Genomic DNA, 12,858 nt, shown 5'->3' with positions numbered 1-12,858 from the left:
CAAGCTGTACATGCAGTTAATGCACTTCTGGGTTACCGTCTTCACTTCATTGTCATCAGGGATAGAGATCATAAAAGAAGCACGCAGGTGTGGGATCTGGACCACTTCAGCTACTTAGCCTTGGATATCCTGACAACTAAGGAACAGATATCCCAGAATTGGTGAAGGAAAAAATGTGGCCTGGAATATCAGAGACCGAAAAGTAAAGGAGATGGTTCATTCAAACATTGTACTGAACTTCAAAAACATGAAAAGGACTCAGACTAAGTCTGAGTGATGAACGTAAGGGAAGGGATACGCTTATTTCTTGCTCTTTAAATAAAGACATTTACATCTTCTCTCATGCTGACAAGAAAAACACATGAGTAAGTATTGCTTAGTTGGGGTGTTTTTTCTTAGGTGCCATTCACTCACTCCAGATACAGCTTTGCAGAGCAGTTTTACTACTGACCGGGAGGGGGGGGGGTGCTACTAGTGGTGAATTACAGCTTGTCCTCAAGACTGTGTCTCCAGTACTTTCACTGAGACACAGGAGGGGCTGTTCTATGGCAGAAAGTTTCCTGACTCAATACATTAGAGGGGGGTGACTAAAGGGGTAAACAAGAGAGTTTTTTTCTAAAGGGTAGATTCCCATCTGGATGTTCTTTACAATGCCTCACTTTTTTGCCTGTACTCCTACTTCCATTGTACACAGTATGCTTACACCTATTCTCTTGTTGATCAGTGATCTCCCAAGCATTCCTTTGACCTTCAATCCCAGAAAGACATGGGTTGCGACCAGGGGCCCTTCCCTATTTAATCTTCTCTTGGCTCCCTTCCTACTTGGTTTTTCCAGTCTTCTTTGAACTATCCCACACTCTCTTTGTTGTACCTTATTGTTATTCAAGTCTGGAATGTACAAGCTTCCCCCAGCCGCCACAACATGTGCTTACTTTGTGAATAAGTTGCAACCTAATGGACCTCTTGACTTCGACAACCCACACATCATTAGTTCATGGTGGACATCATCTGAGATTAGGGGTTGTGTCCTATATTTATCTTGTTTTTGGGGGCGTAATGGGTTTCAGCATATTTTTGTCATTAATTGTGTCTTAAGAGCCGGTCTCGATTATTCCATTAGTGGTCCTCGTTATGCATACCACTAGGGATCTAATTATATAATAAAGATAATGCTCCAAAAAAATGAAAACATTTTAGTAAGGGCAATTTGTGAAGTTGAATTGGTCATAGCAACATCACACCCAGAGAACAAAGAGCAATTCTCCACTGACATGTAGAGTTCATCTTATGAGAAGCACCGTATAAGAAATCAGCTGGGGAATAGCCAAAATAAGATTTGATTAAAGACTAATATATAATAACAATGAAATACAATAATCCATTATTGAAAAAAGTACACGCACTTATAGAACCCCATGGCAATATCAAGAATATTCAAGCCTATATAGTAATGTACACGTTGATGAATGTCCGAGTTGAAAGATCTTTGTTCTTACTAGAGTGAGCAAAAAAGAGCTGTAGGAGAAGGAATGCAATGGCATCTGAGACAGGAGCAGCATCATTTACAGTTATGCATTCCTCAGGTTTTCTATATTTGTTTGTGCTAGAGATGCAGTTGCAATTCCATGACCTCTTCCTCAATTGCAAACATTGTTTTACCACTGTTGGTGTCATATATTTGCCGTTTGTTTTCACCAATAAATTCTACTTTTAAGTGTTAATCCAGTAAGTAGGTTAAATAAGAGAGCCCTTCTTGAATTAATGGTTTCCTCTTCAGGAGCAATTGATCTGTGGTTTAAAAGAACTGAGGTAATCCCTGCACGTACTAGAACATTTTCTTTTTATGATAATCCAAATTTCTATTTAGAAATCTAACCCTATTTGGCACTTAAAAGGTAATTCGGGAGTATTGTGTCGAAGGTGGAATGTCGGTGCCAATAGAGTGCAGAGTCTAAAAGGCTTGCTTAGGCAAATCCTGTTGAAGTCTGGAGTAGAATTTAGAGCGTTTATAATCAAGAGTTAGTCTTTCAGCTAATCTTAGATACTTTTCTTTCACACCTTAAGATGAGAAGCCAGTAGGAGAAAAGTGCTTTAGGAAAGCATGAAGTAATCTTCCCATAGATATGAAGAGAGCAAATTGGGAAATCCAATATCTATGAGGACAAACCCTGAGGAACTAAACCCTGCCAAAATATTACTGAGGGGAAGATGTAAGAAACACCAAGCCAAAAGAGATGGACGAGGGGAATACTAGTGGTAGGATATACTTAAACATACAAGGATAGTGCGTTTCATTAATGGCTATCTAAGAGTAAAATAAAAACAGTTGCATAATGAGAGCCCTAGTTGGGGAACATTGTTAGGTTGTGTTATGTGTTTTACTAGAAACCTCATTTCTTTGGAGGGTTAGTGACCTCATGGAACTATTTTTATAACGTGGAGAGACTGTACAAGCCAATTAGAAGAGAGTTAAACATTTTAAAATAAATCCATAGTTAACTTGGCCTGAGATTTACCAAAATAGTTGGTTATGTTTTTCGAAAATCGCATTTGTGAGTAAGGTCGGTGTGTTGTATTTATTTAGATAAGCCCCAAAAAAGCAGTATTCAGGAACAGCATAGATGTGTAAAGCTTTCATAGGTGGCATTTCCACCCATTTTTGTTTGCATAACTTATTTTTAACAAAGTTTTTTGGAAAGGTGTATTTTTTATCAAACAGGCAGTGCTTAATTTTTAAAAGAAGTGCCGAGTCCAAAGTTTTGCTTAGAAGCCCACGTCCTGCACTGCAGAAAGTTGTGGTGCCGAATAGCACGGTTACTTAGTTCTGATTCCACGTCATGCATCTTTAATCCATGACCAGACACTCCCTGCCCCTCAAACCCACTGCTACATGTTCTTTTTTTTATCTCTGCTCTGTCCCTTTTTTCAGTTCAGTTCACTCTTATTCATTATTTCTCTTCCTCTTTCTTTTCCTTTTGTGTTTTTCTCTCTCTTGTTCTGGCTCAAAATCTGAGGAGGAAAAGTAAGTGCCAGTATCCAAATATAAGTACCAGTAGGCCTCCCCAGCAACCACCTACTCAAATTTATCTCTGCAAACAGGTCAGTAGAAAACTGCAAAGAAGGGGCACCATTGGAATCCTCTCATGGTGGAAATTAATAAATGCCTTGGATACTTCATTATATCATATGTAATCGGGACGTTTGTTAAACAAATGCACTATACAGTAAAGTTTGTCTGTCCCTAGTTATTTCCGTAAATTGCAAACATATATTGTATGGTTTATTGAAATGACTGTAGATGCCCTGGTGCTTTCCATCAATACTTTGTATTAATGCATCCTTGTTAATTCTCATTTAACTGACTTTGTTTTCTGTGCACAGGCTGGGAACAGTGCAGTGCTTGGAAGGACTCTGTGGGGAATGTTGGAACTTGGTTCTTTTGGATTTCAGCTGCAGCAAGTGCCTGGTGGGAAGCACATTATCACCACAACACGTTCTCATAGCAACAAACTAGTGGATGCGAGCATTGATGCAATGAAGCCTGACGAGGTTGTGAGAGTTGGAGGTGCTGGTAACAAGGTCGGTACTGTCTCTTGCTGTTGTTTAGTTATTGTCATGATAATAAAGTAAAACTTGCAGTTTGAAAACTTTTATCAGGCTATTAGGGGGAAAATCTGTTAATGCATGTGTTTACAAAAGAGTACTACTGGGCCATGTTATGCAAGATAAGGCCATTGACATGGCCCTAGTAGGGAAAACAGACCCAACAGTGTACACAGGACCGTCAGCAAATCATGTGTGGTAGAGCCCACACCCAGATATCAACATTTTTTCTTGAGGATGTGCGGGTACTCTTCCTGCTAAACCTTTATAAACCAGGCATAATATATTTTTTTTGTTCAAATCTGTTTTTATTGTGAACACAGCGATAAGCCTACAACCTCGTGCTGAGGCCGGCCGCGAATAAAATAACTCATAGGGGCATACCAACCGGGGCGGGTAAGAAGCGTTAACACAGCGCCCTGCCTACAACCCCGCTGAGGGGGGCCGGCCGCGTGGCTTAGGGGTGATGATTGTAAAGGTTGGCTACGCGCGGGTGTCATGCTGCTGCGCGAGGGAGGCGCACATGAAACTGCTAACTGTAGTGTCACAGATTTTAAAGGCCCAACAGGGCACAAACTGCCCCACAGAGAGGCGAAGGCCAGAGTGACAAGTAGGAAAGAAGGAAAAATCAGAGGGGAGCTATGCAGAGGTGATAGGGGGGGCCAGGGAGAGACAGCGACAGCATCGCAGTTGCGGGCAGGAGGGCAGAACACGAGCGGGCGTGCGGGGTGCAATAGCGCCTGCACTGGGGAGTTCAGTTAAGGGCATAATCTGCTTGGGTCGGCTGGGATAAGGGCGTCGTCAAATAGGTGTAGTGCACAAAGCCTAGGAGGCATGTGGCGCGCATAACTGATGGAGCATAGGTGGCGCACAAGGGGTTCCCACACTGCTTTGAAACGTGCGTCTCTCGCTTGTATCCGCGCCGTAAGCATTTCCATTGCAAGGACCTGCCAAAGGCGCACAAACCAGGAGGCTATCGGCGGCGCTTCAGCCCGCTTCCAGTACAGAGCGATGAGTTGCTTGGCTGCGCCTAGCATTTGGAGCGTGAGGATCCAGTCGCTGCGCGTGAGGGCCCTAAGCGCGGGGGGTCGAATGCCTAGCAATAGCGTGCACACCTCCTCTGGCAGGGGGAAGCCCAGCACCCTTTTGATGTGACTGAGTACCTCCTTCCAGAAGACAGCTAGAGTAGGGCACGTCCACCAGATATGCACAAAGTCACCAGTCGCAGTTCCACACCTCCAGCACTGCGGCGAGGTGGTAGGGAACATTTTGCTAAGTCTCAAGGGGGTATAGTACCATTGCGTGAGCATCTTGTAGGCATTTTCCCTCTGGGGAATGCTGCGGTAGATTTTCGGAATATCGTTCCACAGCCTGGCCCATTGGGAGGGCTCTATGTCGATGCCCGCTGCCGACTGCCATTGCCTTTGATAGAAGTGAGTGGGTGGTGAGATGGGATGCTGTAGTATGTTATATATTTGGGAAATAAGCCTCTTCAGCCCCCCTAGGGAACGTGCCAATTTCTCAAAGGGCGTGTAGGCCCTGGTGGCCGCCCGGTACATGTCGTCTCCCATAGTCCAATGGCGCAGCTGGGCGTATTGCAGGCCAGCAGTCGAGGGTAGTCTGAATTCTTCCTTGCAGTCCTTCCACGATTTGGGCGATCCTCCAAGGAAGAGGTCCCCTATGACCCTGCAGTCTCCGTGCATCCAGGTCTCAAATGCCCGGGTCCGGGCTGCGGGAGGAAAGTGCGGGTTACCAGCGATGGGGGTGTGCGGGGACGGGAACGTGGTGAGACCTTTGGACACCGCTATGGCATAATATTTTTTAAAGCCTTTTTATTACTAGCCAGGATCGAGTGCAGAGTATTGAGGCTGAAAGAAATGCTATACCACCTTGTAGGGTTGAAAGTCAGCCGGGCGGCAGCATTCCGCAACAGTTGCTAACAGTTAATCAGGATATTAGGTGCCCACCCATCACAGCTTTAGCATAGTCAAGTTTGGCATTGATCAATACTCCAATATTCCATTTGTGATGGGCTAGATAAATAAATGGAAGGAACGATTTAAGTTGGCCTTGACCAAAGAACGCAGACTTTGCGGCAGCCCCAATGTGCACCTTGAAGATGAGATCACTTTCCCAAATAGCTCCCAGATTTTTTACTTTGTGTCCAAATGAGGTGGTAATCCTAGAGCAAATGGAAGGCTGAGGAATGGTATAGGTGGAATCATTTCCACTAGTGGTCCATTAAGTTTTTGTGCAGTGAAGTTCATCAATTCGCTCTGCGGGGCAGAACAAGTAATAAGGTGGTAAAATCTTCCTCCGGTGTATTCACCTGCAGGTAAATCTGTATGTCATCAGCATATTAGTTAAATGGCAGATTATTATTTCATGGTATCCCGAAAAGTGGTTTGATAAATGCTCTAAAATGACGAGGAGGCAGAGATGACAACTGAGGGACACCAAAGCTGAAGACAGCCTGGGAAAACTGAAAAAGTCGAACTTTCATTGACTGTTTCCTATCTCACAGTAATGATTGAAACCACCAGAGCGCTGAATCCGCTACGCAGGCCACAGTTTGTAGTCAACTAAGGAGCACTTTATACTCAACCGAATCAAATACCTTGGACAGATTCATGGAAATGTGGAAAGTAACCACTCTGTGGTCTGCTTCTGCCACAATGTCATCAAAAAGAAATAGGTGTTTCAGACCCATCACAAGTAATGGTTGTCCAGTAGTAAATGTTGTTCTAGACCCCCAGAGCTGCGTAACAGTACTGCATTTCAATATCTTGAAAAGCCAAGGAATACCTGCTGTAATGTAGGAGATTGTTCTGAAAAGTTTTCTTGGTCATTTGGGGGATAATTAAAAGAGCTAATTCAAGAGAAGAAAGTCAAACCATTGTTCATATTCAGTCCAATATAAGGCAGTGCAGATTTATCATGTTATTGATTTAGCTCACCACTGGCTTCACTCACAGTGGAATATGGGATCAGCATGGTTTTATGGGGCAGACACATATACCTTTTCAAGTTTTTTGCTCAAAACTCCTGCTCCTATGGAACTAATGCTCCATAATCTAGATGATGATAGAGCTGCCTGTTGCTAAAGAGAGTCTGAAAATGGTTGAGGGGAAATGATCCTCAAACATGGTCTAGAGTAAGACTGTGGCAGTTGTTACATTTTCTTCTGGCCTCATCAAGGAAAATTGATTTAATAGCCGAAGCAGCTCATGAGAATGTTGAAATTTCAATGTGTTTGAATTCTGTTCTAAGTCTGGTGTTTGACCAATTCATAGATCATTCAGCTGATTGAAGGGCAGGCTTCAGCTTATGTGTTTGCCAGTCCTGGGTGCAAGAAATGGGACACGTGTGCTCCTGAAGCTATTCTACATGCTGTGGGCGGTACGTATTTTTACTTTGCTAACAATTTCTCCATTTATGGTTGCATGGTATATCAAGATACATTTTGACATTTGCTCAGAGAGGTTTACTCCTACATTAGAAGCAACTTTCAGACTTTTATGGGATACACAAAAGATCCTATTATGTGATTAGTTATGGAAATGTGCAACAGTAACAGAGTGCCATTACTACTCTTATATACTTTTTCGGCATGTGCCATTGTAATAATCAAGTGTACTGTTTCACATCTGAAAGAAGAATACAAATGTTAATTTACACGTTGAACTTTTTTTTCGTTTCCCAACCAGCTAATGTAGTTATTCTTGCCGTGAGTAGCTGTGCATGCATACTCTAGGTTGAAAACAATCTGCAAAATAACTGTATGCACCCACCTGTTTGCAAGTAATTTTGCGGAGGCATGCTCCTTTGAATGCCTGAATTGCAACTCGTAAGTATGTGATCGAATAAGTTCTGTCGAACTGGCTGAACTTTCCCATTCATATGTGGCGGATATTAACTTCAAACGAACTACTAGCAGTTCTTATTTTGTGACTCCGAGTTAAAACTCTGTTTTGGTAAATTCCAGTTTATGCATTCCTAATTTGTATATTGGTTTCATAAACACATTTGATAAGTGTGGCTCACTGGTTAGAGCGGCAGACCCTGATGCAGAGATCTGACCTGGGACCAGGGTTCAATTCCCGTTGCGGCAGGGTCTTGGGCAACCCGATAATTCTCGCCACGGTGCCTACTCTAATCATGGGTCCCACTCTGCAACTCTGGTGAATAGCTTGCTTAATCTCCACACCGGCCCTAATCGCTAAGGATGCCTGGCTTCACCTTGGGGTGCCCAGGAGTGGGCGCCTCATAGGAACAGGCCAGGATGGGTTCCTCAGCGGTACAGCGCGGGGACACACTGGCTAGTGTAACCAGGCGCTTTATAAGCTCAGTTACTACTACTACTACTACTACTACTGATAGAAAAATCCTATGAGTCGAAGGCCTTCATTTCATCTTAGGCGGAATAGGCTAAGGTATTTAACAGGTGGTACATACCATTTAAAATTTGTACTAAATGATTCCTATTCCAAATTTTTACCTTGCAAATAAGATAACATGTGTAATTTATATTTAACACCCCAAATTCCGTATGTTTTCCCATTTTTACTGTCCTTTTTTCGCGCACATTTTGGGCCGGTATGACGTGCTGGACTCGATCAATGGAAAACCGAGGTGCAATAATTATCATACATCTCGTAATTCCCATCCTTAGCGTTTGCACAGAGATCAGAATGTAGCCCTGAACTTGTGGTGAGGGTCTAAGTGTGTGCCTTATAAATGATCCTTTGCTAAAATTATCGATCCTATAAACAAAACTAGAGACCAGGATCATTTGAAGTTATTCTTGAGAATTATGAATAGAATCACAAACTGCTCATTCCAAGGTACTACAATTTGGTGGTGTGTGTTTGAGTCCATAGAAGATAATCTCAAAGGAGAACTCGCATAAAAACGGTTAGATTTCTTTACTGACTACAGTGTTACATGATTATAAGAGTAGAATCCATAGCCCTATAGTGAAGGAAGAGAAGCTGATTGAAGTACCATCATGTGAACAGCTGTTGAGCACACAGATGCTGCTGGTGTCCAACACAAAGGACTGGCCAAAGGTCAAAGAAACGGATTGGCATATAGTTTGTCCACTTCCTGCTTGTTCTTGACGTAGTGGTCTGCATGAGCTCAAGCTTTACCTTTGTTTGTTTTAGCAGTACTGTGATTCCCAAATGTCTATCTGCAATTGCTTTTTGGGATAATTTACGGGCCATATATATACCTTGACGGATGATAATAAGGCAGTCACGCCGACGCAGGAAATTACTCTGTTGTCCTGATGGAGTCCCCGCTGACCAAATGTATAAATAACCTCCAAGCCAGCAGTCATTTCATAAGCATTGGCAGGAACTGCAGTCACAATCTTTACTGTGAATGCTTTAAGTTTGATGCACCACCCGCTCAACATGACAGAGCCATCCGTCAAACGTATTTTTTTTTTCTCAAAAAGAACATTCCAAAGTAGGATTTTCTATTTGAAAATAATTTTTAAAAACCCCTCTCCCTGGGAGTCATCTCCAAGGCCAAAGGGGGACATTTTTGTTGTGTACTGCCCATTACTGCCAGGGTTTTCCTGGCAGTGACAGTCAGTAAACAAAAATGGCTGTATGTCCGCCCATCTAAATTGGGCGGTGGACATATTGCCATTTCTCTGACAACATTTACTCCGTCCGGCTGTTGGAGAACTCTCTCCCGTTGCCAAACTATGGTCCACGCTCATATAAATTGAGCAGGCGGACCATTATTTTGGCGGTGAGGATATTATGTCACCATTGCAATGGAGTATGCTTAATACCGATATGTAAATCAGCCTGTGATTTTACCTTTTGCCTACCACTGTGCTGAGAAACTTTTAAATTAATTAATGACCCTTTTCTTGAAAACGAGGTACAGTTTTATCCCAGAGACACACATCTATTATACAGTATTGGGGTATCTTTCGTAGATTCACACGCTTAAATCATTCCCTGTCGTCGAGATGGGAGTCTCCGGGTAAAATAATCAATCTGTATTTAACAAACATTATCTGCTATAATGGCCATAGGCCATGTTATTTATAGCCTATCTGTGTCCTTTTTGAAAAAGGAACATATGTTGAACACAGCCAATCAACTGTCGGCACTCTCTAGAACACTCCCAGCAGAAGCAGTGTTGTATGGCGTTTTAGATCCCGAATGATTTTTCCCGATTCATGCCCTTATATCTGTACAATTCGTGTTGCCCTTATATAGGCATGGAATCAAGCCCTTATTTAGACATAGCCCATGCTGCCCAAATACAGGCATTGCTACTTCCATCCGTTCACCAAACGTCACAACGATTTCTTGGAAAACCAGACTCTTAAGCAGAAGGGACTTCCCCTAGCCTGGATATTGATTTCTCCAAGAACTCATTTACTATGCATGAACATCTGTTCCTTAGGGGTTCATTCATGACGTTCATATGCCCGACTTTACGTCAAAGGTGGCATTCCTAAACACCTTCAAGGTATAAATGTACCTTCACTTGCTATGGGAAAGCACGGTGTGGTTCGGTGCAGTTCGAATACATACTTGCCCGACGCAGCTCGCTACAGCAAGCACCGAAGGAAGCCGACTCTCCAGCTGACACACTGAAAGGAAGCTATCCTCCTCTGCTGAGATTCCAGCTCCAGTGTTTCTGACTCCCCTTGCGAGATGTTGGGAAATCGAGTCAGAGATGCCAAACCTCCTTCATTCTAAGGTATGGAGCTGAATAGAACCTATAGAAACCTTTGGCAAATTCTTAGCAAAATCTAAACTTATGCTAAAGACCATACTTACTTCTTCCCTCGTACTAGACTTAGGTTAGGTACATTGGGGTAGGCGTATTTTAGAAGCACCAGTTGAGTATTTTAGCCTGTGTTATTTATGTATGTATTTTATATGGCTAAGAAACCATACAATGCTATTACAGTATTATTTTATATTACGCTGTACACATTATACTTTGCATTCTGTGTTCGAGGCATGTGGGCTGCTGAATTCATATCGGTGCATAGATCGCCGCCTAGTGTTGGGTCCGGATGATCGCACATTGTTGTCCTGGAAGAGTCTTCGAAGTATCACGAGATAGGTGGCTCCTCCCCTGGACTACAGTGCGCATGGGCATCGACTCCATCCTCAGATTGTTTTTTTCCGCCATTGGTTTCGGGTGTATATTGGTTCACTCTAGTCGGAATCGATATAAACTTTCTTAAGGCCAAAAGGCCTTTAGTTTTCTTCGTCGGTATAGTCTTGCGTTCGGTGCCTGACTCTTCCAGCTCGGTTCCGAGCCGGATTCCAGAGAACCGCGTGCTTTCGGCGCGGAGGGCCCAGTCGACGCCACAGACCCTATCGACTGATCATCATGGAACGGAGCCCGTTCAAGAGATGTCCCATGTGCAACTCCAAGTATCCCCACATCGACGTCCACCCGGTGTGCAACAAGTGTCTGTCGCCGGATCATGATGAAGCCAGTTGCATGGGCTTATTCCCGTTTTAGATCCAAGAAGACGCTTAAGCATCGACGCGCTGCGCCAGGAGGCCCAGCAAACTGCACCGGCGCCTGTGGACATCTTCGATGCCGGGGATGATGAGGGAGCTGACCGGGAAGTTGGTGGAAACCTATCGAATCCCGCGTCGGAAGTCGACTCTAACTACGACGCGGACGCTGAAATGTTCGAAGCGGAAGAAGTCGTCGACGAGGTAGGAGACGACGACGGGGCCTTTGGGGCCATGGAAGATAGCTCGAGCGAAGGGCTAACTCAAACTGAAATTGGGGCCGAAAACCTTCAGAAGGCTCAGGTCGAGGGATCGCCACTAGGCCTTACCCAAGATCTTACAATGGGTCTACGGCCCGCCTTCGGGCTCGGCTACGGACATTCCTATTGAGCCGCACCCTGCAACATCGAAACCGAAAGTAAAACCAATGGTCTCGACGCAAGCGAAAGCACTGGTGCCCCCCTCGAAACCGAAAGTGCGGATTACTTTGGTCGGATCGAAGGCCTCAGAGCCGTCGGCACCAACGAAGCAGAAGGGTGTTGTCGATCCTAAGACACAGGTCAAGGGCGTTGAGACGAAGTCTGCCACGCCGAAGACAACGGTCAAGGTGGTCGAAGCGAGTAAATCGGCGCCGAAGGTGGTCGACACAAACAAGGGACTCAGTGATCCGAAAGTTCTCGAGACTCCGCATCAACATGACAATTCCAAAAGCGGCACAACCCACGAGTCCACGTCTGGTGGTTCCTCGAAGGATCCCGTCGACTCGGCGCGGCCGTCCGCCACTTTCTCCAAGCAGGTGGCGGACTCCCTAAAGCGCATCAAGGAGAAGGCCTCGACTGTCGGCCCGAAAGATCCTCCACCTTCAAGGCCGGTCGAGAAACCTCAAAAAGCGTCGACGCCCATTCACTTCACGTTGCCGCCAAAAGTGGCACCGAAGGCTTTCACTCCTAGGATGGGCGCCAGCGTGCCCGAGAAGGTGCCCTCTGTGCCGAAGTCGACGACAGTAGTCCCAACATTAAAGCATCGACAATCTTCGTTGGAAGAGCAACAAGAACACTTTATCGATGCCGAAACAGGCAGACTTTCCCTCCATAAACGGAAAATTGCCCCAGAACAGCCAATGGAGTCCTATAAAATTCCTTTAAAGAAAAAGAAGGATTCCACTTCAACTCCTGTTCTTGTGGAACCACTTTCTCCACATGGCCATGATGTCTCACCCACTTACTCTGACGTGGACGCTGGGGAAGGTGATGATGATGATGATGAGTACAGCTATCCTGTCTACACAGACCCTGAAGATACCAATGAACCCTGGGCAGCTGGTGCTGACCCAGGTGATCCTCACTCTGCCCCAGACACTCAACTCTATGCTGTAAAAATGTCGCCTACAAAGGATTCAGCGGCGTTTAATGCCCTAATTGAAAGAGCGGCTAAAAATCATGACGTCCAGCTCCATGCTGACCACATTGAAGTGGACTTTCTTTTTGACACCTTTTCTGTCTCAGAGAGAACTGTCAAGACTCTGCCTATGTTGAAGGGTGTCTTAAAACATGCTGGGGAGATCTTTAAAGAGCCTACCAGAACCAGGGTGATAAACCCTAGGATTGAGAAGAAGTATAAACCAGCACCTACTGACCCTACTTACATCAAGGAACAGTTAGCTTTGGACTCTCTTGTTTCAAATGCCCGGAAGAGGGCTAATTCTCAAACAACGGGTGATGCTCCTCCCCAGATAAAGAATCTA

General features: G+C 44.5%; 1 protein-coding gene across 4 annotated transcripts in view; it reads left to right on the top strand.

The window, feature by feature from the left end:
* The window catches only part of BPNT1 (3'(2'), 5'-bisphosphate nucleotidase 1), a 238,623-nt gene that overhangs the window by 192,567 nt on the left and 33,198 nt on the right, over nucleotides 1-12,858 (top strand). For all 4 annotated transcript variants that reach the window (XM_086927922.1, XM_086927923.1, XM_086927920.1 and 1 more), the window contains exons 7-8: nucleotides 3,382-3,579; nucleotides 6,897-7,002. In XM_086927922.1, the coding sequence (XP_086784048.1) occupies nucleotides 3,382-3,579; nucleotides 6,897-7,002 (304 nt within the window). The remainder of the gene's footprint in view (nucleotides 1-3,381; nucleotides 3,580-6,896; nucleotides 7,003-12,858) is intronic.

The sequence above is a fragment of the Lissotriton vulgaris genome, chromosome 6 (genome assembly GCF_964263255.1).
Source record: "Lissotriton vulgaris chromosome 6, aLisVul1.2, whole genome shotgun sequence".
Classification (NCBI taxonomy): domain Eukaryota; kingdom Metazoa; phylum Chordata; class Amphibia; order Caudata; family Salamandridae; genus Lissotriton; species Lissotriton vulgaris.
Note: the sequence above shows the minus strand (reverse complement) of the source record. Positions and strands in the feature narration are given on the sequence as shown.